Here is a 25795-nt window from a genome sequence, read left to right on the forward strand (position 1 = left end):
GCTCAATCTTTGCAAGCTGGTGTGCTGTGGGCATCAACTTTTTTTCCCTTAGAAGCTCTTGAGTACTTTGAGTCTATGGGAAGGTCACAATCAGAGTTCTGCAGCTACCATCAATAAAGGCTATGGAGAGACAGATGTAGATGTAGATCCCCACTACCACGGAAGAGGAATAAACCTAGCTAAACACACTTAAAAGGCCAGGCCTCTGGGCCGCTGTTTGGAAAACTGCTCTAATGTAGGATTCCACAGCCCATAATTGCCAAATGCTAAATCCAACTTTAGCCCCTGGGGAGAAGCCTCTCCCTGTCCCAGAGGCCTGCATGAACTTCTAGTGGATTCTTGGGAGCTGTCTTAGTGCAGAGGGACTGACTCCTGTTTCCGGCTTAGCTAGGGCTTCAAGAAGATGGCAGTAACAAAGGAGTTGCCCTAGACCGATATTTTTCAAACTGAGTTGCAAAATCCATTTGATCTGTGACTAGGAGAAATTTAAATGAAAAAAAATCAGAGTGCATCACATATATCAAGGGTAAACCAAATCTTGGATTCTAATACCACTCCCACTAAAAGAAACCATGGCGGATTCCAAAGCTGAGGCAGGGTAAGCTCAAGATGAGCTGGGAGCAAGCATCTTCTTAGGCCAGAAAAGGAAATGTTTAAAAAAAAAAAAAAAAAAAAAAAAAAAAAAAAAAAAAACTGGTGGGAGCATATAACAAGGATGTTGGAGCTAGCCTGAAGGGGTTCTCTGGACAAAGCTGAGACCATATAAGCATGAAAATAATGAATGAGAATCACTCAAAAAGTGATCCATGAGTCCATAATGAAAATTAAATGAATAGATCGAAAAGAAAGAAGGGCTTTCGCTTATAGATGACCAAGTGTAACTGCTAAAGGTAGAGTGCTAGAACTAAAAACACCATTCTGTAGCCATCACAGTAAAAGATCAATCAGACAAGAAGCATCAGTGGATGCTAAATCTAAGGGAGATTTCTGATAAAATATTTATATGATCTGAAAATGTCTCTACACATATTGGTTATTCATTCCAAGAGGAAAAACACAGTGGAGAAATTGGACCACACTCTGACCAGGTGACCAAAATTTACCATCATCAATGAGCAGAACAGATCCCACATGACCCTAGGTGTGAGGCCTTAAAAAAGGACACAGCAACTCTAAGGATTCTGGCCAAGAATGCATAAACTGATTCTAATTATGAGAAAGCACCAAACATAAGGCATTCTCTATTAAAAAATGGGGGGAAGGGGGCACTTGGGTGGCTCAGTCGGTTCAGCGTCCGACTTCAGCTCAGGTCTTGATCTAGCGGTTCATGAGTTCGAGCCCTGCATCGGGCTGTGTGCTGACAGCTTGGAGCCTGGAGCCTGCTTCAGATTCTGTGTCTCCCTCTCTTTCTGGCCTTTCCCCTCTCAAGCTCTGTCTCTCCCTCTCTTTCAAAAATAAATAAACATTAAAAAAATTTTTTAATGGGGTGGGGGATCCTATACTCACGAAAAATATCAATGTCACAAAGGTGAGTCAGGAAAGCTACTTGCCAAGTCTGATCCTAGGCGGGAAGCTTTACTGCAAGAGAAAAGGCTATAAAGGGCATGACTGGAGAGATGCTAGGTTCAAGTGTCCTATTAATGTTAAACTGGCTGAAATTGCAGTTATGCAGGAAGATGTCCTTATTTTTAGGAAATGAACATTATTTAGGGGTAAAGGACTATGATATATGCAACTTACTCTCAGATATCTTAAAGCAAATGTGACAAAATGTTAATATGTGAACAATAGGTGAATCTAGGTAAAGTGTACATAGGTTTTTTTATACTTGCAACTTTCCTGGAAGTTTAAATTATTTCTCAATAATTTTTTTTTTTTAAAACCTCTAGTGTATAACTAAAAATGTCTTGAATATATTCTATTTTCACAGAAAGACTCAATTCAGTACCTGCCATTCACTCGGGCAGATCTGGAGTAATCCTGAACTTGGCTCTGCTATCCAAGCGACCTCATTTACACTGAGTCGCTTTTCCTTGGATAGAAGAGATAATCCGCTGGGTCTCTGATTCACTTCAGTGAATAATCTGGTAAAAAACAAATAGAAATCTAAGTGTAAATTCTACTTGAAGTCACTGTGATGTAAGCGGGACAAAACCAGTGGAATTCTCCTTTTTATATCAATTCTGTACAAAAAGTGCAAGACCAATGCTTCATTTTTTATTTCCCCTCTGCCCTCCCAGCCCCATCCTTGGTGATGGTTATACCCATTTGCGCATTTCTGAGCACAAGACCGTAAGTAAATCTTAAAACAGGAGCAGAATTTTTGTCTAAACAGTAACGGAAGGGGATTAGCGGCAAGGATAGCATAACTTGTGCAGTAACAGAAGCTGCCCAGATCTTCTTGGTGGACAATGCATAGAAGACTCAGAATTATGGAACATCTGTCCCCCCGACCACCCTTTCCCACCCTGGCCCCAACCCCCACTCCCACCCCACCCCACCCCATTTAATAGTGTTAACAAAAGCTTAATCTTCCAGTTCTAAAGTGCAAATGATTTGGGTATGACTGCTGTTGTAACAGGTCTCAACAGACAAACAATGAAGTCCTCTGTCTATGCGATGTTTTCCAGAATATAAAAGATGAGTTCCATGACGATGGGGCCCTCACTGAGCTGGCAGGCCCCTCCATGGATCACCGGCACCAAAGCGCTGTCCAGATCATTCATGTACTGTGAGGGAAGGGGCTGGCCATTGCTCCCTGCTTGATAGCCAACCTAGAGCGCAGAAAGGAGGAGATGACAGGTTACTGGACAGAGAAGGCCTCTTGAGAGGGCTGAGGGCCAAGGAGGCTGAGCTGGAAAAGATGTCCTTTTTGGCCATGGACTAGACATACAGCAGTTAACACAAGGTTCTCCTTCTCTTCCCTGAATTGTTATTTATTATACTGTCGCTTATTCACCCTGACCTTGAGCTTGCTGCTTGGTAGCTGTGAGACTTGGGCAAGACACCTAACCTGTTAAGGCCTTAGTTTTCCAGGAAAGGGTAGAGGGTGGGGGGGGGGGCAGCATAGAGAGGTATGGAATATCAGAAATACCTAAACCTTTGGTTGTGGAAATTAAAATTAAAAATATACAAGGTACAACTAACTCCCTAACAACAGGAACTGAACATTTGTTCTCTCGTCCATCTGTTCACCCACAGACCATTTTCTGAGCACCTACATACACAGCAATTCAAAGATAAATGTAACAGGACCCCCGCCCTCAAAAGGCAGAAAAAATGCCTGTTCTTTAATTGTTGCATGTAAGGTAATTCTCTAACAAGGTTATCAGTATCATTTGAGAAAGGACCATGATACCTCATTTGTATTACCCTGATAGGCGTATTAGTACCACGCTAGGCAAGACCTTGAGTAGAAAATACGTATGTTGATTGAGGACTAGTCAGGAAGTAGAACCAGACACATAACTTTTCACATTTTCCCTGATAGGGACACAACACTGCCTTAAAGCATGAGCAGTGTTGGGACATGTCACAACAATCCAAAATGGAGATTAGAGTTCAAGGCCACAGGAGAGAGACACTGGAACAAGGGACCAGGCGGGGGGGGGGGGGGGGGGGGGTAGGGGGTGTAGGGCAGGTGTGGACTGTTATACAGACAGCATACAGAAACATGAAGTAAGACAGGAAGGAAAGCCTGGCCACAGGAGACCCGAGCTGACAGGAAAACTATTGGGGAAACACATCAAGTCCTCGCCCACTAACTGGCACAGAAATGTTAACAGAAAAACCTTAAGGAGTGAGAGGTGCAGAGGCCTAGCAGCAGAAGCCTGCTGCAGCTGGATTAAGAACAACAGGATAGGAGCGCGTGGGTGGCTCAGTTGGTTAAGCGTCTGACTTCAGCTCAGGTCACGATCTGAAAGTTGCATGAGTTCAAGCCCTGCGTCAGGCTCTGTGCTGGCAGTGCGGAGCCTGCTTGGGATTCTCTGCCCCTCTCCACTTGCGCATGTGCGCACTCTCCCTCTCTCTATCAAACTTACAAAACAAAACAAAACAAAACAAAACAGGATATGGGACAGCTTGGAACTTGCTGTCTAAAGGCTGCAGAGCAATTCCTGAAGAGTGGAACTGGGGAGTCTCAAAGAGGAGCACTGATGCCATTCATACAGGGGTGGCAAGTCCTCACACACACTTCCCCTCCTTACCCCACACTCACAAGTAAGTCCTTGGGAGACATTCAGGTGAGGAAGCCAAGATTCAAATGGTTCAGAGAGAGTCTCACTAAGCAGCACATCTAGGTACGTGACTAACAGGCAAGGTCAGAAGGCCCAGAGAATTAAGGTCTCTGGGTTGATGGAGGAAAAGTCACATGTCAGAAAATACAGACACTGCTCAAGCCCACCTTCCAAGGCTACCTAAGACTCTTCTTACCTGATCTGAGTCAAGTGTCACACGTAGGCCTAGTTTAGTCATTCCATCTTCCTTCAGAAGCTTCAAGTGGGGACAGAGAGCAAGGCAAAAAGCCTTGGCAACGTGCTCAGTCAATCGGCTATGATCTGCAGGATCACTCAGACAACTGTGCTGGTCATCGTTTTCTAGGAAAAACACCTGTTCCCCCAAACAAAAGAGACTTTAGCCTTGCGCCCAGGAGATGTGCATGAGCTCACTGTGTATGAGCACCCCAATCCCCTGCTATGCAGGAAGACCTATCTATCTCCCTGGTTTCAGCCATGGTCATAATCATATGTTCTACTCAAAACCAGAAAAGGCTTACATTTAGCACTGTGCACTTCTAAATGGTAATCCTTATACATGCACAGTCTCCTTAGGAAATGATCTTGGAATCTAAGAGGACAGCTCTTACAGATTATGTGACCCAACCCCTTCATGTTACAGATCACTCAGAGAAGTGACTTGCTCAAGTGCACAAAAGTCCTGAGAGAAAGAGGCAAGGCCAAGCCAAGAATCTGAGTCTGCTGCCTCTCATTACAGAGTTCTGCCACATGGCCATGCCACTGCTGAGGCAGGAACTGAGTTAGTGTCCTTGCACCAAGCTGAGCAGAGGTGCAGAGGTGCCAGTGCAGAATCAGAAGCACTGCAAGATTGGAACTAAGAGACCCAAGTCCTAGTCACATAGAGGAGGGTTGTGAGCAAGTCCTTTGACTTCTAAATGTCCAATTATGCCTTTGTAAAATAGAAGGCACCTGTCTTGGGGCACCTGGGTGGCTCAGCCGGTTGAGCATGACTCCAGCTCAGGTCATGATCTCATGGTTCATGAGTTCGAGCCCTGCACTGGGCTCTCTGTGGTCAGCAAAAAAACCCACTTCAGATCCTCTGTCTCCCTCTCTCTGCCCTTTACCCGCTCGTTCAATCTCTCTCTCTCAAAAATAAACATTAAAATTTTTTTTAAAAAAATGAAAGCCCCATCTTCTTGGTTATCGTAAATTATATAAAAGCATAATAGAGAAGATACAGATATGCAAAAACACCATGCTTATACATACTGCCCCCTAGCTTACTGCTCAGTAAGTGGCTTATACAAAGAATACTACAAAGGGGACATCCCTGAAGCCCACGTACTAGTAAGAGTAGCACCGTGAAATGACAAGCAGAGCTCTGCACTGGGCATCAGAAGACCTCTGGTCCCTGCTCTGCCAGGTCTCTTGGAGCCTGTTTTCTCACATTATGCAAATGAGATGGGTCACACTGCTGCCTCACTGGGTTACAGGCAAGCAAAAGGGAGGGAAAATAGGTCAAATAGTGATAAGGAGCTCCACGTGGTCCAGACTGCACTACTTGAAATGTGTCAAAGGGATAATCATTACAAAGTAAGCTCCTAAGACCACTGAACTGCATATGAAAACACTGAGCCTGGTGGTATGAAGGATAAGTTACTTGGAATAACAGGTCGAGAAACGGAGAACAGTTTCTAGTCTCCTGCTCTCATAAACCAGCTATGTGAATGAACTTTGGTAAGGCATTGAACTTCTCTTGGCTTGAGTTACCTTGTGTGTAAAATGGAAAAGCTAGAAGTCAGAATTTTTTTTAAAAATTAAGACTTTTGGGTGCCTGGGTGGCTCAGTTGATTAAGTGTCTGACTTCAGCTCAGGTCATGATCTCATGATTTGTGAGTGTGAGCTCCGTATCAGGCACTCTGCTGTCAGCACAGAGTGCAATTTGGATCCTCTGTCCCCTTTTCTCTCTGCCTCTCCCCCATTTGTGCTATCTCAAAAATAAACATTTTTTTAAAAATTAAGACTTTTAAAGCTGCAAGGAATTCTAGAGTTCTTAGAATTTAATGTATTATTTTTATACAGTACAACTGAGATTCAAAAGAAATTCAGAGATCTATGACCTCCCTGTTTATTCTCAGAGAATAAACTTCCCGATTTGTCTGATATTACACACATACAGGGTCCCTGCCCTGCTCCTCTCATTCCCAGGTTAGCCTCTCATACAGATTTCAAGTAAGGCAACACATAGTGCAAAAGAGCTTAGGAGCTGGCTGGATCTGGGTTTGAAACAGGACTTTGCCATTACTTATTTGTTTTGTTATCTTAGACAAGTTGCTGAGTATCTGAGCTTTAGTTTTCTTATTGGTGACATAAGCCTATTTTTAAAGAGTATGTTATCTAAGATACTTTTAACTGTGAGTACAGCATAACTAGTCCAGTATTCTAAAGAATAAAGCAAAAATGGTATATGCCATTCAGAGATGCATCCTTCTTGAATTCTATGCAAACAAATCTCTAAAAGCTCATTCATAAGAAAAAAGAGACATCAGATTGCTACAGGCTGTACTTGGTGGCATTTCTTCCTGGTGAGCAGAGACAGACCAGAGGGAATTGGAGTATAGAAGGTAAACAGAGAGCTTTTCTTTCCTTATCCTCCAGAATCAGCCCACAATGTATGTCTGAGCCTAACAAAAAGTTGTGCTCAAAGAGAATCAAGAATGCCAAGTTTCATGGCACCTGGGTGGCTCAGTCGGTTGAACGTCTGACTCTTGATTTCAGTCCAGGTCATGATCTCACAGCTGTGACCCACTTCAGGCTCTGCACTGAGTGTGGAGCTTGTTTGGGATTCTCTCTGTCTCTATATCTCTCTCTATCTCTCTCTCTCTCTCCCTACCTCCCTCTGCCCTACCCCTGCTGGTGTGCATGTACACATTCTCTCTCTTTCTCTCTCTCTCTCTCAAAAATAAATAAGTTTTTCAGGCAAGCCTTTAAAAAAAAAAAAAGAATGCCAAGTTTCATTTCCTTACCTCTGTCCATCTGATGACTTTTCCATTTGCTTTATACTCCGATCCATGGAATATCTTCACACTTGTTATAGACTCCATGGACTTCCCATCTATAGGACTTATAACACTACAATAGAGGCAAAGGAAAGAGATGGAAGCAGCTCCTGTAGTTAGAAGAATCACTTATCAAGTCTTGCTACTAATTACACTGGGTGCTTTGCTGAACACATCTGAGCAACACATCACAGCAAGAAAGACACTGCACAAAGATGTACATGAATAGAGCTCTCGTGGGAAGGTCCTGTGCAATGAAATAATTCGAAGAACACATATAAAAAAGGAGCCATGATTCCAGGAGCTGGTTCTTTCAATGTAAAAAAATCGTTTACTCAAACCTGCCCTCTTCTCCCAGCATTCCTTCCTGCAGTCAGTGCACGGCCACCCAGTCTTGCTCTCCCCTCTGCTCTGTCACACACGCTGCTCCAGACAACAATCACACTCACACATGTTTGCAGATCTGCCTCACAGATGGACTTCAGATGAGGGAACATGATACACTCACCTCTGTGTGCTGTATTCCCAGTTCTGACATACTGCTTGGAACATGGGAGTTTAATAAATGTCTACTGATTGAAAGAATTACTTGACCAGTATGTTAATTATGACAGTGCTGTTGTAAGCTCATAAACAAGTATTTATACTATTATCACAACAAATTCCCTTTAGTGCTAAATTATCACTCCTAGATTCCTAAACAGAAAGGTCATTTTTTATAGTCATTTCCTCTCCAAAATATAGCAAGTATAAACAGGTGGAGATTGACACTCATTCTGATGAGGATTCAAAATAATTGTCACAAAGACTCCAAACTCTTCCTAACAAGATTCAAATCTGTGTGTTTTCTAATCTCCATGTAAAAAGATCAAGTTGAATTTAAACTTCAGTATCAGGGATTTACTTCATTCACTTGAATTAAAATTATTTAAACAACACTGAATTTAATTTCTAACTCATGACATGATGTCAAAAAGGGCCACTCTTAGTTGATTAGCACTCTTTTAGAGAGGATACCCAGACACTGAGGGACAAACTGGAAAATACTCAATTTATACACTACAAACTAAACCCCTGAATTTGACAGTCCTCCCTAACTAGTTCTTGTCCTGTTTTCTAAGATGCTGCCACTGGCACTTGTAGGAAGGGGCAACCTGCTTGTTATCAGTTACTGATACCTATGGCATCAGATTTTCAGGTAATCAATTTTTTCGTCCTGATAACCATGTTCATTTCCAACTAAACACAAATTGATTTCGAAATTAAGATTTCCAATGAAGTATGGGAAGATAGAGGACTATTTGTAAAATAGGCAAATATACTCACCGATTTTTGTTTAATAACAAAAGCTTTAAAAGATTCTTTAAAAATCGGGTGTGCCATGTTGTCTATGCCCTCAATCTGCCTTTGCTCCTGCTATTCCCTCAGACTGGAATGCCCACTCTGCCACAGCTATGTGGCAAATACCTACTCATCTTACCAGATTCAGATCAATCAGCGGCCATTTCTCTATGTAGGTCTTCTTGAATACCCTACCACCTCTACGAAGCTTCCTCTTTTCTTTCTTATCTTCACTGTGTTCCTACAGAGTTTTCTATGAGCATCTTCATACTTTGATGCACTTATTTGTAACTATCTTCAAAATAGGACTGAACCACTTATCAGCAGGGAGTGTGTGGAATTCATTTTTGTATTTCTAGAGACCTACACATAGAATTATTGCCTGAAGGAAGGAATGAAAAAGGGATGGATGAATGGATAAAAGAAAGCTTAATACAATGATGTATAATATAGTCATTTTTTTTTTAAGCACCTACTAGATGCCTCACAGTGTTTTAGGTTCTGGAGATATAGCTATAAATAAACCAGATAAAAATCCCTGCCGTTATGAAGTTTATAGTCCAGGAGCAATATAATAAGTAAAAGTATATTTTATGTTAGAGAATTATAAGTTCTCTTGAGAAATGTAATGCAAGGAAGGGGGATAGGAAGTACCGGGGGTGGGAGAGAAGAAATATGTATGGGAGGGTTATAATTTAGATAGGTTGGCCAAGGGAAGGCCTTACTGAGAAAACACATTTTAGAAAAAACTTGAAGGTAGTGAGGGGGTGATTCATTTGGTTATCTTGTATCGAAGGCCAGAGTACAGGGTGAAAGAATAGTAAGAGCAAACGCCAGAGGGCAGAAGTAGAATTGACGTGTTCAGGCAAGAAGGCAGGTGTTGCTTCTGTGAAGTAAAAGGGTGGACAGGTTGTGTGAGGCCTTAGACACTTTGGCTTTTATGCAGAATGATACCGGAAGCTAATGGTGGGTTCTGAGCAGAGAAGTGACATTACTCTGGCTGCTGTACTGGAAACAGATTAGGTTAGGGGGCAGGAGGAGGTCAAGACTAGAAACAAGCAAGCCACTTCAAAGCCTCCTACAATAATCCAGACCAAATGATGGTGGCCTGAACCAGGATGGTGGCAGTAGAGGTAGTGAGAAGTAGTACGATTCTGGACATATGCTGAAGCAAAATATAACAGGATATATCAAATATATACTATAAAATATAACAATGCCAGGATTTACTGTTGAGTTAGGTACAGGGTGTGAGAGAAAAAGAAGTGTCAAAGGTGACTCCAAAGTGTTGGCTTGAGCCCTCAGAGTAGAGCGGGCCTGTAATGGGAAAGAGCGCAGGACTGGAAGCCCCAGGAGGTGGTTTTAGGTCCCAGCCCCGCCACTTCCTTGCTTTGTGGAGTCATTTAGCCTTTTGGTGCTTGTTTACTCATCTATAATATGGGGAAAACAAGGCTAGTTATTATAGCAAATGAAACAATGCTGGCAAAAGGGCTTTCTTTATAAAACCAGAAAGGGCTTCGGTATTACTATTATCTCAATAACTTCAGAGGCCTGTTTTGTTTCATCAATTCCTTCCCTCCTCCCCTCTTCAAAAACAGGCAGAGAAAGTCCTTCAGAAACTAAGCCAAGAAACTAGAATTTAAAATTTTATCTTATATATACACAACAGTCCTTTCTCTTTGGGCGTTCAGTAAAGTTATAAATACCAGTGTAGACAAAGCCCAGAGCCCAAACCATAACTAAATGCCCCAAGGGGGAAAGGGAGGAAACATTTACCCTTTGTTGACGTTCTTGTCATCATCCACCCACTGGATGTAGATGTGCTCCTGGGGGTCCTCGGCATCTGCCTTGCCACAGGTGATGGTGAAGTCCTTCATCTCTCGCAGTGCCTGCCTCAAAGCATCCATGTTCTCTGCTGTGATCTGGACCATAACGCCATCTGAGAATCAGCACCAAGATAATACAGATGGGAACAACGCAAAGCCAGGGAGGGGGCAGATGAATCACAGTGCCTGGCAGCTAGCAAATCCCTCTAGGATTATATGTAAAACTTTGCTCTGCTCTCTAAAGCTGACAGATAGAAAGAGGTTTTGTTCTTTGAGCTGAATTTCTTACTTTTCAAAGTGCTATGAGAAGCAAATGCCAAGATCGCTTCTGCCTAAAACACTTGCCTGCCGATTTCACTTCAGACACAGCTGAGTTCTCCTGAGACTGCTCAAGGGGAGATTTACACATGGTCACATCCCTCTTTTGGACTGACAGAACATTTTGTTCCTGTTCTCACTCTTGCATTTATCATGCTCTAACCATATTTCTGTGTTTGCACCTCTGTCTCTCTCACCTCACTATGATTTCCTGGCATACAGTAAATGCCCAGGAAATGTTTGTTAAATAAATCACTGAATAAACAACAGTGGTGCGAGAAGCGATAAATCCATGTATTGGCTAACAACAGGGCAAACCTACCACATGTGCTTCACATGGGCCACCATGTAGTCAACACATGGTAACTATTTGGGGGCTGCTACCTACCCAAGTCAAAGGCAGACACCGAAATTCAGTGTGAAAGTTGTCACATGTGGAGCAACTGCCCTGCTTCACTGACACAAAATTTTGTCAACTAAGATAATTTCTAAAAAGCTTCATAAAAATTTCCTAGCAGCTAATTGCTCAACTGACACACAGAGTGAAATACAAGAACTAAAAATTTCCTAATCCAAAGATATAGACGTAACTTTTAAACACATCGCATTTGTAAGGATCTGTGTCCATTCAAATGATCATTTCCACAACATTTAAAAGGTGTTTTTAATCATCTTGTCAAGACACATTTTGAATGTAGTCAATACTTGATCACATAGGTACTAATTAGTCACTTAAGACCAAATGATTATTTAACTCCTAGATTTCTTAACTTTTTAACAGCATGCTTCTACTTGCTGGTCAAAGTTGTGAAATTTAGTTATAAATAGTAATGTACTTTGCTCTTCACTTGCTTTTTTATTAAGCTTACCAGTAAAGGAAGTCAAAGCCAGTATCTATTAACATATGTAAGATGGTCTATGTATTTCAGTTAACACACTGGACTCCACCCCCAGGAAGGACTGCTCTTAGGGGCTGGAGTTAGGCTACTTCGGCAATGAAAACATGTCATATGTGGCAGACTGTCCTTTCCAAAAGTGACCACGATATCTCCGACCTCACGTGCTTTCTCACAATGCTTCCCAATTCCCCATTAAGAAATGGAGTCTAATTCTTCTCCCCTTGAATCTGGGAAGGTTTATGACTATTTCCAACACTAGAATATGGCGGAAGTGATAACGGTGTGATTTCCAAGACTGGGTCATAAGAAGCAACATGGCTTCTGCCCTTTGCTAGACGTGTGGCTGGAGTTAGAAGTCCAGCTACCCCCCCAAGGCTGCCATGGCATGCTAAGAGTCAAAGTGTGAGTACTCCAGTCACCCCTCCTAGTCTTTAAATCATCCCACGGCCCTAGACATGGGAATAAATAAACCTTCAGACAGTTCTAGCTCCCAGCCATCAAGTCATCCCAACCAAGGCCCTGGACATATGGTCAAGCCGTCCCTGCATTACCCTGTCAAGATTTCTGACCCAGAGCAATCGGTGAGCATGGTAAAATAATTGTTTCAAGCCATTAAGATCTGGGTTAATTTGTTATACAACAAGAGTAACCAGATCAAAATATAGGAAGAATCAACTGATAAAGAAAATACACAGTATGCTCATCAGCCTTTCATTAACTCTCATTTAATAAGCTTTTTTCAGGATATGTGTCATGTCTAATCTAATTATAGGAAACCAGCAGCAAGCACATACCATTCTGCACCCCAAATAATGAATGCACATTCCTGTGAGTTAAGCCAGATTGAACTTCTTCTACATGTTTACAGATATGAGCCCAGTGATATATTTGAACTCAGACTATGTCCCCTTGGGTACCCTCTCCCAGAGGTCTGAAAGGCCATCTCTTAATTTTTCTGTCACTGTCCCATGAGATCTGTACCACTTACTTCCTTCTTTAGAGACCAAAGTACCTATATGACAGTATTAATTAGCTGAAGAGTAAGATGCTATTGGATACATAATAGGAGTAAGAAGTCTACCGTAAAAGTGTTATGGTTTCACTTAACATCCCTTGTTTTTTATTTTTTTTAAACTTTTATTATTATTGTTATTTTTTATGTAAGCTCTATGCCCAACATGGGGCTTGAACTTATGACTGGAGATCAAGAGTTGCATCCTCTACCAACTGAGCCAGCCAGGTACCCCAACATCCCTTGCTTTTTAAGTTGTATAATTAGGCCTGAACTAAACACAGGCAATAAATAACTTATTCTTTACCTTCCACAATACTGGACTTGGCAAGATATCCGGAAGAAGATTTCAGAGCACCACTGAACACAAAGAAACTGGCACCAGTCACTAAAATAGTAATATAAATAGTTTAGTAAAGATAGGCCCTGAGATCAAAAGACTCAGAACAATACTGAAATATTTGGTAGTTGGTAACCCCAACCATCATCATACAGAAAACAAAAAACAACGACTCTATACACCACAATATACAAGTAACCAATAATTCTGATGCTTTGGGAATGAAGTTTTAAGATACACTCTCCATTTCGTTTTCCTCTCCCTCCAATCAAGAATTAAAGAATCTTACAAGCAAAGGAATCTTAGTGGTCCAGTCTAGGGCTCGGCAAACTACAGCCTGTTTGGCCTGCAGCCTGTTTTTGAAAATAAATTTTTATTGGAACACAGCCATTTCTACTCACTTACATATTGTCTATGGCAGTGCTTGAAGTATATCAGAGTTGAGTAATTGGGGACAAAGACCACAGGCTTGCAATAATACCTAATATATCACCTAGCCATTCACAGAAAAGTGATGGCTGATCTAATACCTTTATTTTTCAGATAAAATATATTTTGAAGATAGAGATATGGTTGGCAACCATTTTATTTATGAGTAGATTTCTTTAAAAAAATATATAATAAATAAATAAATACCTATTGAAAAGACCAACACATTACCATTACCTCTTCATGAAAAAAAGAATATTTAATTACATTTAGCTTTAAGAAAATTTCACTATGCTCCTCCATATCATTTTTTAAGATTTAAAAAAAATTATTTACGTATTTATTTACTTGGAGAAAGTACGCATATACAAACAGGGGAGAGGGAAGGAGGGAGGGAAGGAGAGAGAGAACCCTAAGCAGGCAGAGCTCAATGTGGGGCCTGATTCCATGATACTGGGATCATGACCTGAGTTGAAATCAAGAGTTGGATGCTTAACTGACTGTGCCACCCAGATGCCCCATGATTTTATTTTTTTTTTATGGTAATCTCCACACCCAATGTGGGGCTCGAACTTAGAACCCCAAGATCAAGAGCTGCATAGCTCCACCAACTGAGCCAGCCAGGAGCCTCTATGTTCCTCCACATCTTAAATTGGACTAAGCTAATCCACCTTTCTGCCCATTGGCCCTGCAATATCTCTAACAGGTAAACATCCAGGCTTTGTCAAAGATTTCTAGTGACAAGGAGCCCACAATGGCACTAGGCAGCCCCTTCTACTTCTGGATAACTCTCAGCCTTACAGAATGTGCTCTCAAACTGAGTCTAGACCTAGATCCTTTTAACTCTCACCCAGTAGTGCTGGTTCTGGCCTTTTGTAGCTATAGAGAATAAGCTGGATGTTATTTCCACACACTGGAAAACCTTAAAAATAGAGACAGCTATTTTTCACCCTCTGCCAATCTATACTTTTCCAGATTACATATTCATACTATATTCAAAAGGTCTGCTTTTGACCTAGTTTCCAGATTTTTCACAGGTCTTGAACCATCCTTAGAAGAACCTGCAGTTTTATCAATGGATATCATCAATTACATTAATGATATCCAGAACTTATTTCAAATATTCCAGGTGTGATCTAACAGAGAGCATTGTGGATTTATCACCTACCTTATTTTGGATATATGCTGAATATACATGTGACAAAGACCTTTTATGCTTTTACTAAACAATTGATTTATAAAATATATTGGACAGTGACCTATGTCACTGTCAACGAGAGAAGTGTTTCATAAGGCATACTAAAGAAAGTTAGTTATGGAAGATGTTCTGAGGAAAAACCAGATTCATGGTCAACTAAATTTGCAAAGGGCCAGGCACTATCTTCCTTTTGGAAAAACGCAAATCATATCATCTTGTTAAAGGCTCTGAAAAGTCCTATAGTGAAGAAATCTGTTTAAACTTGTAACCCAGGAATATCAGTTAAATGTACTAATAAGCAAGACTTTCATTTATGTGAGTACTTTTTAACACCCTAGAACCTGATAAGACATCTTAAGAAATGCCACCTTAAACAGTGCTTCTTATATTTCAATGTGCATTTAACACAGGGACCTTATTAAAATGCAAATTGTAATTTAGCAGATCTTGGGTACAGATCCTTCATTTCTAACAATCTCCTAAGTGATGAGCCCACATTATGAGTGCCACTGAACCAAGAAGCCTTCTTTCAGAGTTCAGTCAACCTATTAATTAACATTCTTTAGATATGGTCATCCAACAAGTTTCAAACCTACCTAAGTATATTCTCACTAAGGGGCCTAGTCTTCCTACTTTCAAATACCAGTTCTGGCCATGACAATATCCTGATGCAGAATTTTCAACATGTTCTCCTCAATAATAGAGATTCCATGTGCAACTTTGAGTCTGGCTATTTGGGGAGTCAACATAATCTTGGAAAGTAAGGATGGAGAGGTTAAATTCATCAAAGTGAATTTAAAAATTCACCTCGCTAGAAAGTGAGAGTTATGGGGCTGAGATAGCCAACTTCCCATGTCCAGTACAACTTTATATTCTTACCATGTCAATCACCTCAAATACTCACCCTTTCTGGGCTGATTGTGAATACTGATAGCCTGGGTCTGATAGTTTCCATCATCATTCTGTACACACACCAGATGAGAGTCTGCCTTCTCATTGAAGCAGGCACCTCCTGCCAGGACATGTTCATTGGACTTGTTCATGGCTTTCATCATCTGTAATCAAATGCAAGATTAACTTTCTTATTCTGCCAAAAATGGGCACTTTTGGGGGTCTCACACAGCACAACTCTTTTACCTTCTCAAAGGCAAAAAAACCAATATTATTATCTATTAAAGTGACAAAGAGGCTACTAAATAATGAAAACAAAGTGAACATCAGTCACCATTAATAAAAAAAAATCGAGGCGCCTGAGTGGCTCAGCTGAGCATCCGACTTCGCTCAGGTCATGATCTCGCGGCCAGTGAGTTCGAGCCCCACGTCGGGCTCTGTGCTGACAGCTCAGAGCCTGGAGCCTGTTTCAGATTCTGTGTCTCCCTCTCTCTCTGACCCTCCCCCGTTCATACTCTGTCTCTCTCTCTGTCTCAAAAATAAATAAACGTTAAAAAAAATTTTTTTAAATAAAAAATAAAAAATAAAAAAAAATCAACATATAGGGGCACTTGGGTGGCTCAGTCAGTTAAGCATCCGATTTTGGCTTAGGTCATGATCTCATGGTTCATGGATTTGAGCCCCACGTCAGGCTCTGTGCTGACAGCTCAGGGACAGGAGCCTGCTTTGGATTCTGTCTCCCTCTCTCTCTCCCCCTCCCCACTCCTCGTGCTCTCTTTCAAAAATAAATAAACATTGAAAAAAAAAAAAAGAAATCAACATATACAAAAATTCTCTTTACACTTTATAGGTGATTTATATTATAACCTAAATAAGCACAAGACATGTTTGCATTCATTTTTTTTTTTTGGTCCTTTTGTTGCTGTACTGAACTCAAGTAACATTAGTTTAGTTAATTACAGTAATTCCTCCTACCCACTACATTCTCTGAGGACATATTCACTGAAATTCTAAGTCAAAAGAATGTCCCATATGTAAGTGCATCTGCCTTATTTTTTCATATTTGCACAAAGGAGTGAGGGTTTTCCTCTAGAAATATACTCCACTGTTTCTTAGTTTTACTAACTTGTTTGAAATCTTCTAAGAAATCACTAATATGTTGCTTTGTTCTTTTTTTTTCAAGTTTTTGTTTAAATTCCAGTTTGTTAATATATAGTGTAATATTAGTTTCAGGAGAATTTAGTGATTTATCACTACAGATAACATCCAGTGCTCATCACAACTGCCATCCCTAATGCCCATCACCCATCTAGTCCATCCTCTTCCCACCTCCCTCCATCAATCCTCAGTTTGTTCTCTATTGTTAAGAGTCTGTTTTATGGTTTGCCTCTTTCTTTTCCCCCCTCTGTTCATCTGTTTTGTTTTTTAAATTCCACATATATGTGAAATCATATGGTATTTGTCTTTCTCTGACTTATTTTGCTTAGTATAATATTTTCCAGCTTCATCCCACATTATTGCAAATGGCACATTTCATTCTTTTCTTGATGGCTGAATAATATTCCAACACACACACACACACACACACACACACACACACACACACACACACTCACACCTTCTTTATCCATTCATCAGTTGATGGATGTTTGGGCTCTTTCCATAATGTGGCTATGTGTCCCTTCAAATCAGTATTTTTGTATCCTCTGGGTAAATACCTAGTAGTGTAATTGCTGGGTCATAGGGTAGTTCTATTTTTAATTTTTTTGAGAAACTTCCATACTGTTTTCCAGAGTGGCTGCACCAGTTTGCATTCCCACCAACATGGCTGTACCAGTTTGCATTCCCACCAACAGTGCAAGAGGTTCCCCTTTCTTCTCATCCTCACCAACACCTGTTGTCTCCTGTTAGCCATTCTGAAAAGTGTGAGGTAGAATCTCATCATGGTTTTGATTTCTATTTCCCTGATGATGAGTGATGTCGAGCATCTTTTCATGTGTCTATTAGTCTTCTGGATGTCTTCTTTGGAAAAATGTCTTTTCATGTCCTCTGTCCATTTCTTAACTGGATTATTTGTTTTTTGGGTGTTGAGTTTGTTAAGTTCTTTATAGACTTTGGACACCAACCCTTTACCAACTATGTCATTTGCAAATATCTTCTCCCATTCCAAAGGTTGCCTTGTAGTTTTATTGACTGTTTCCTTCACTATGCAGAAACTTTTTATCTTGGTGAGGTCCCAATAGTTCATTTTTCTTTTGTTTTCCTTGCCTCCAGCAAAGTGTCTAGTAAGAAGTTGCTCTAGCCAATGTCAAAGAGATTGCTGCCTGTATTCTCCTCTAGCATTTTGATGGTTTCCTGTCTCACCTTCAGGTCTTTCATCCATTTTGAATTTATTTTTCTGTATGGTGTAAGTAAGTGGTCCAGTTTCATTCTGCACATTGCTGTCCAGTTTTTCCAATGCCGTTTGTTGAAGACACTGTCTTTTTTTCCACAGCTAATGTAATCCTCCCTGGGGAAAAACTGAGAGCTTTCCCTCTATGGTCAGGAACAAGACTGGGATGTTCACTATTTAACATAGTAACAGAAGTCCTAGCCTCAGCAATTAGACAAAAAGAAATAAAAGGCATCCAAATCGGCAAAGAAGTCAAACTTTCATTATTTGCAGATGATATGATTTTCTATGAAGAAAACCCAAAGACTCCACCAAAAAAATTGCTAGAGCTGATACAGGAAAATTGCTAGAGCTGATACAGCTAGAGCTGATACAGTCAAGTCGCAGGATACAAAATCAACATACAAAAATCTGTTGCATTTCTATACATCAATAATGAAGCACCAGAAAGAGAAATCAAGGAATTGATCCCATTTACAACTGTACCAAAAACCATAAGATACCTAGGACTAAACCTATCCAAAGAGGCAAAAGATCTGTACTCTGAAAACCATAGAACACTAATGAAAGAAACCGAAGAGGACACAAAGAAATGGAAACACATTCCATGTTCATGGATAGGAAGAACAAATATTGTTTAAATGTCTATGCTACCCCAAACAACCTACATAATTAATGAAATTCCTATCAAAATAACATCATCATTTTTCACAGAGCTAGAACAAACAATCCTAAAATTTCTATAGAACCAGGAAAGATCCCGAATAGCCAAAGTCATCCTGAAAAAGAAAAGCAAAGCTGGAGGCATCATGATTCCAAACTTCAAGCTATATTACAAAGCTGTGGTAATCAATCCAGTATGATACTGGTACAAAAAAAGACACATAGATCAATGGAACAGAATAGAAAACCCAGAAATGGCTCCACAACTCTATGGTCAACTAATCTTCAATAAAGCAAGAAAGAAAATCCATTGGAAAAAGGACAGTCTTTTTAACAAATGCTTTGTTCTGATCACAAGATTTAAGATAGTAATTCTGCACCTAACCTGAAAAAACTCACAGGCCACCATTTTGTATATAGTAAACAAATCTGAACTTAACATTATCTTGGTGCTAAACTCTGGCTTCTGGTTGAAATAGGATAGCGATAATTTGTTTTTTAGTTCCCTTTTTTCCTTCATGCCATGCCATTTGTCCGCCTTTGCAGTCCAATCCTTTAATGGCTTTAATCTTTCAAAAATCTAGTCCAAAACTTTTGTTTTACTCCCCTCTTCCTCTTACATTACAAACTGCAGTACTAAGTGTGAAAAATACCAGATGAGTGTTCTGATACCTTTTTATATTCTTGTATCATTACACTCAAAACAAAATAATGTGAGATGAAATTCACATACGTAAAATTAACCATTTCAAAGTTGAACAATTCAGGGCCATTTAATACATTCACAATGGTGTGCAACAGTAACCTTTATCTAGTTCCAAAACATTTCAATCACTCCAAAGTAAAAACGTTCCTCTAACCTGTTTCTCCCAATCCTAACCACCAACCTGCATTCTCTGTGCATTTATTCTGGACATTTTACACAAACGGGTCCATTTTACACAAACGGGTGACCATCGTGTCTGGCTTCTTTCACTTTTTAATTTTTTTTTTTAACATTTATTTATTTTTGAGAAAGAGAGCAAGCAGGGAAGGGGCAGAGAGATGGAGACACAGAATCTGAAGCAAGCTCCAGGCTCTGAGCTGTCAGCATAGAACCTGACGCGGGGTTCGAACTCATGGAATGTGAGATGGTGACCTGAGCTGAGGTCGGACGCTTAACCGACTGAGCCACCCAGGCGCCCCTGGCTTCTTTCACTTTAACATAATGTTTTAGAAGCTCATCCATGGTGTAGCATGTATCATACTTCACTTCATTTTATGGCCAAATAACATTCCATTGTGTATGTATACACACACACACCACAATTTGTTTATCCATCCAACCAGGGACATTTGGGCTATAACCACCTTATGGCTACTGTAAATAGTACTACTATAAATGTATGTGTACATATACTTGTGTAACTGTTTTCAATTCTTTGGAATTGCGGGGTCATACAGTAATTCTATGTCTAACTTTCTGAGGAGCTGCCAAACTTTTTCATAGTGGATGAACCATTTTCCACCAGCAACACAAAAGGGTCCCAATTTCTCTACATCCTTGCTGGCGCTTGTTATTTTCTGTTGTTGTTTTATAGCCATCCTAGTAGGTGTGAAGCAGTGCCTCACTGTGGTTTTGATTTGCATTTCCCTAATGACTAATGATGTTAAGCATCTTTTTATTTGCTTGTTGGCCATCTGAATATCTTCTTTGGAGAAATGTCTATTCAAGTCCTATGCCCATTTTTAAAAGATATACAGTGTTTTATTAGTTTCAGCTGTACAATTTAGTGATTCAACAATTCCGTACATCACCCAGTGCTCATCACAACAAGTGTTCTCCTTAATCCCCACCACCTATGTAACCCATGCGTCCATCCTCCTCCCCTCTGGTAACCATCAGTTTGTTCTCCATAGTTAAGGGTCTGTTTCTTTCTTTCTTTTTTTTTTTTTAATGTTTTATTTATTTTTGAGACAGATGGAGACAGAGCATGAGCAGGGGAGGGGCAAAGAGAGAGGGAGACACAGAATCCGAAGCAGGCTCCAGGCTCTGAGCTGTCAACAGAGCCCAACGCGGGGCTCAAACTCACAAACTGAGAGATCATGACCTGAGCCAAAGTCGGACGCTTAACCGACTGAGCCACCCAGGCGCCCCATAGTTAAGGGTCAGTTTCTTGATTTGTTTCTTTTTTTCCCCCCTTGCCCATTTGTTTTGTTTCTTAAATTCCACATGAGTGAAATCACACTGCATTTGTCTTTCTCTGACTTATTTTGCTTAGCATTATATTCTCTAGCTCCATCAATGTCCTTGCAAATGACAAGATTTCATTCGTTTTTATGGATGAGAAATATTCCATTGTAGTATATATATACCACTCTTCTTTATCCATTCATCAGTCGATAGACATTTGGACTCTTTCCATACTTTGGCTATTGTAAATAATGCTGCTATAAACATAGGGTGCATGTATCCCTTTGAATTCATGTTTTTTTTATTTGGGTAAATACCCAGTAGTGCAATTGCTGGACCATAGGGTAGTTCTATTTTTAACTTTTTAGGAACCTCCACACTGTTTTCCACAGTGGCTGTTATTCTAACAGGTATGAGGTATGAGGTAACAGGTATGAGGTAATCCTTCACTGTAGTTTTGATTTGCATTTCCCTGATGGTAAGTGATGAAGAGCTTTACATGCGTCTGTTGGCCATCTATATGTGTTATTTGGAGAAACGTCTGTTCATGTCTTCAGCCCATTTTTAATTGGATTGTTTCTTGGGTGTTGAGTTTTACAAGTTCTTTGTATATTTTGGATTCTAACTCTTTATCAGATATGTCATTTGCAAGTATCTTCTCCAATTTTGTAGGCTGCCTTTTAGTTTTGTTGTTTCCTTTGCTGTACAGAAGCTTTTTATTTTGATGCAGTCTCAATAGTTTATTTTTGCTTTTTGCTTCTCTTGCCTCAGGAAACATATCTAGAAAAAAAAGTTGCCCTTTGCCTTTTTTAATGGGATTGTCTTTTGTTGCTGAGTTAAAAGACTTCTTTATATATTCTCTACATATCAGACCCTTGTCAGATACATGATTTGCAAATATTTTCTCCCATGTGTAGGTTTTCACTTTCATGTTAATGTCCTTCAATACACAAAAGATTTTAATTTTTATTAAGTCCAATCTATTTTTTTTGTTGTGTGTACTATTGGTATATTATTTATTGCTAAATCCAATGTCATGGAAAATTACCCTCATGTTTTTATCAAAGAGCTCCATGGTTTTAGCTCTTATATTTAGGTCACTGATCCACTTTGAGTTAAATTTTGTACACAGTGTGAAGTAGAGGTACACGTTCATTCTTTTATATGTGGAAATCCAGTTGTCCTAGAACCATTTGCTAAAGGCTATTCTTTCACCATTAAATGGTCTTGGCACCTTTGTCAAAATCAACTGGCCATAAATGTACAGATTTATTTCTAGATTCTTAAGTCTACATTATTTTGATTACTACAGCCCTGCAGATTTTGAAATTGGAAGGGTAACTACTACAATTTTGTTCTTACACAAGATTATTTTGGCTTTGGAGCCCCTTGCAATTCCAAAAGAATTTGAGTACTGGCTTTTTCTTTTCTGGGAAAAAAAAAAAGCCACGGGTATTTTGATAGGGCTTGCATGGGATCTGTAGAACCACTTTGAATAATACTGACAACTTAACAATATTAAGTCTTCTAATCCATGAACATGAGATGTCTTCCCATTAATTTAGGTTTTCTTCAATTTCTGTCAGAAATGTTTTATACTCTTCAAAGTATAAGTCTTTTACCTCCTTGGTTAAATTTATTCCTAGATCTATACCAATACAATTCTAAGATATCATCATCTCATGACTTTACTTTGTTATGTTTATAACTCTTGCAAAATTTAGTGTTTTAATATATTATTATATCACCAGAGGCATCCAATAGTAACTGAATATATTCCTCTCACACTGATATTTATCAATCTCACTAATTCAAACCACTTCTGTCAGGGTTTTCCAAAGATTACATTTAAGTCTTTTGCAAACAGGGTAAAAGTCAGCAGGAAGATTCCTACTTAGCAAAGTCAACTCATAGACTAATTTAGGCTCTTACTTACAATTTATATTTGTATCACATGAAAGAAACTGATATAATCACATATAGCAATTTTTTTTTTAAGTAAACTTTATCCCCAACGTAGGGCTCGAACTCACGACCCTGAGATAAAGAGTCACATGCTATACCGACTGAGCCAGCCAGGCACCCCCATATACAGCAATTTTAAAGAATGTTTTTATCTATTATTTCTTCCAAATCATTAGGCTAAAGTGGTTTCTAACTTTGTCTATACTAAGCAGATTAAGAAATATTCTCAATTTAGATATTCTAAATAAATTAGCTACCCTCTAAGAAATCATTTCCTTAGATGTCAATTTCAAGCCCAATGAGATAAACAAACTTCATTTCTTTATAAAGGAATACTCTTACTTTCTTAACATCATGTGGATTTACACCAAGAAAAGAATTTCCTAAGTATTTAAAGGACTTTGCTGACCATAAAATAAACTTAACATTTGTCATATAAAGTTATCAACACTCAACTTTCTAGTTGTGCTATTTCTCTATCAATTCAAATTCTGTAGTATCTCCTATATCTATCCTTATCTTCACCAGAATTCAAGATCTAACTACTTCTATTCTGGACATAATAATAACCTTACACCTGGTTTCTCTGCAGTCTTTTTCAATTCTGATTCATTCCACACAATGTTTCCAAATTCACCAAAACACAGTTCTGATGATATCAATCTTTTCTATTGTGTCCTCTCACTCCAAACCAGCTTTCCTGCCTTGCTTCCCTTCCTACCATATCCTTATATGCAGGACTACTTCCTGATGTGCCACCATTTCCCATCTCTGAGCACTTGCATATGGTATTATTTAGCCTTCCTTTTTATCCCCCATATCCAAGCATCTGAAAAAGTATCCCCCAAAAAAAGGCCTAGTAAAAATACCAATTCCTACATTCAGCCTTCTTTCATTCCAGACACCAATATGACCACTTCCTTCTTTGAACTGCCATAGCACCCTGTATTTCTTATATATTGCATTATCAACATTCAGCTTTGTCTTATGGTTAATAGCAAAGACTGCTATTAACCAGACTCCCTGCATTTCTTGGCTTTGCTTCTAACCCCCCGTGTGCCCTGGGGCAAGTTACTTGATTTCCCTGTGTCTCAGTTTCCTCCTCTGTAAAGAGGATAATAAAAGTAACTACTTTATGCAGTTATGAAGATTAAGTAAATTAATATTTATAAAGTGCTTAGAACAGCACCAAGAACATAATAAGTACTGATGAAGTGTTTGTAAATAAAATTTGTATGCTTGTCTCCTCCACTCTGCTTATAAAATTGTAAAGCAACCTAAAAATCAGTAGCAGGTAACTCAACCAAGTATCTCTTATGAGATAATAGGATTCAGACCCTTCCTAAGAGCTCACAGCTAGTGAAATGACATACTGATAAAAGGGAGGGAAACAACTGCTGTGACAATAGTATGTGCAAAATAGCTAACATCTATGCAGTGTCAACCATGAGCCAGGAAATGAGCTAAATGCTATCTGGGTCTTATCTCAAAAGACCATTTTAACATACCAAGTGAAGCAGTACAGAAGCTTTAATCTTCCTGTGTTTCCCACCCCAGATTCTAACCATCCGCAAAAATTCTAAGAGCCAGTTAAAAGAATACAGTTCTAGGAATGACTGTGTTGAAGGAATGGGTGAGGAGTTATAACATCGAATCCATCTCTGAATCAACATGCCATGTCCTTTAATTTCCTCTCTGCGATCACATGTTAAAAAATGACAGTTATTTAATCTTTTGATTTAAAGTGGAGACGAATTGTTATGTACAGAAGTTTGGGCAGGCCCTGACGAGCAGCTACAATTTCTATATAATTTGTCTGGCTTGGTATAAGGCCTGCCTACGGTAGATGCTCAATAAATATCTGCTGAATATACAAACTAGTAAATCATATTAAATACAGATGGATTTGGAGTTTGTCTTACTCCTGAAGTTATATTGAGAGTAAATGGTATTGGCATGATTTAAAAAAATTTTTTTGGTTCACATACAATTGCAGTGTCATATAGATGGGGTATCTAATAAGGTTTTAACCATTAAACCATTGCTATAATATCAAGCAACTTAAAATAACGTTAGATAGAAAGACACTGCAAAGGCATGGAAAATTTAGGAAAGCACTGCACCAGAGATACAATGAAAAATGAAAGGCATACTCTCTGCCTTCAGAGGGCTCAAGATTCAGAGTAGAAAGGGTTTCATACTCTCTGCTATACAAGTTACATGAGTACAGAAAGCCAAGAAAACAGAAGAAAGAAAGAGTGATACTGTCTGGGGGATAGAGAATTCTAGGAAGGTTCCCTAAATGGTATAATATTTGAATTGGCTTTGAAATCAGGTGCAAAGGAAGAACACTTTGGATAAAGAGAAAGTGTGAGTAAAGGAACAAAAATAGAACTGAGTTGAAAATAGAACTGAAAAGAACACTGAGTTGAGTAATGATGGAATAGTAGAGGAATATCCTTTCCTGAAGATATTCTGGAACAATATAAATGACTATCATTTCCATCAGCTGGAGTTCACTTATGTCCAGAAGCTAGCACCCATGTTGAAGTCCTATGGGTCTACATGTCATCAAATATGAACCTTTGAACCTTCACTCATTCATTCAGCAAATATTTATTGAGCATGTAACCTGTACCAGGGACCATGTAAGTTTGTTCAGTAGGTATCTGGTTTGTTCAGTAGGGAACAAACAAATTCCTTCCCTCACAGAACTTACATTTTTGTGTGTAGAGGAGGAAGAAACAAAAACAACTAAGTAAGTAAAATATATGAAATGTTACACACGGATAAAGTGGTATACAGAAAAATAAAACATGGATGCAGGACCAGGAGGACAGGCAGGTGCCATTTTCAAATAGCACGGTCAGGGGAGGTCTTATTGAAAAGTGAGGGAAACGCCATGGGAATATCTAAGGAAGAACTTTACAGGCATTTAAAATAGCTGGTGCAATGGCCCTGGGGTGGTAGGATGATAGCAGGCCTGGCAGTTTCAAGGAACATTAAGGACAGTGTGGCTGAAGCTGAATGACAGAAAAAAGGGGTGTAAGAAAT

At 39.5% G+C, this 25795-nt stretch overlaps 1 protein-coding gene across 2 annotated transcripts in view; it reads right to left on the reverse strand.

The window, feature by feature from the left end:
• Nucleotides 1-2496: 2496 nt before the first annotated feature.
• Nucleotides 2497-25795, reverse strand: part of ZFYVE9 (zinc finger FYVE-type containing 9) — a 212817-nt gene continuing 189518 nt past the window's right edge. For both annotated transcript variants that reach the window (XM_047870988.1, XM_047870987.1), the window contains exons 14-19: nucleotides 15562-15712; nucleotides 12998-13078; nucleotides 10412-10574; nucleotides 7262-7367; nucleotides 4432-4608; nucleotides 2497-2774 (exon numbers count right to left, since the gene is read on the reverse strand). In XM_047870988.1, the coding sequence (XP_047726944.1) occupies nucleotides 2613-2774; nucleotides 4432-4608; nucleotides 7262-7367; nucleotides 10412-10574; nucleotides 12998-13078; nucleotides 15562-15712 (840 nt within the window). In that variant the 3' untranslated portion in view covers nucleotides 2497-2612. The remainder of the gene's footprint in view (nucleotides 2775-4431; nucleotides 4609-7261; nucleotides 7368-10411; nucleotides 10575-12997; nucleotides 13079-15561; nucleotides 15713-25795) is intronic.

This window comes from Prionailurus viverrinus, chromosome C1, assembly GCF_022837055.1.
Source record: "Prionailurus viverrinus isolate Anna chromosome C1, UM_Priviv_1.0, whole genome shotgun sequence".
Classification (NCBI taxonomy): Eukaryota; Metazoa; Chordata; class Mammalia; order Carnivora; family Felidae; genus Prionailurus; species Prionailurus viverrinus.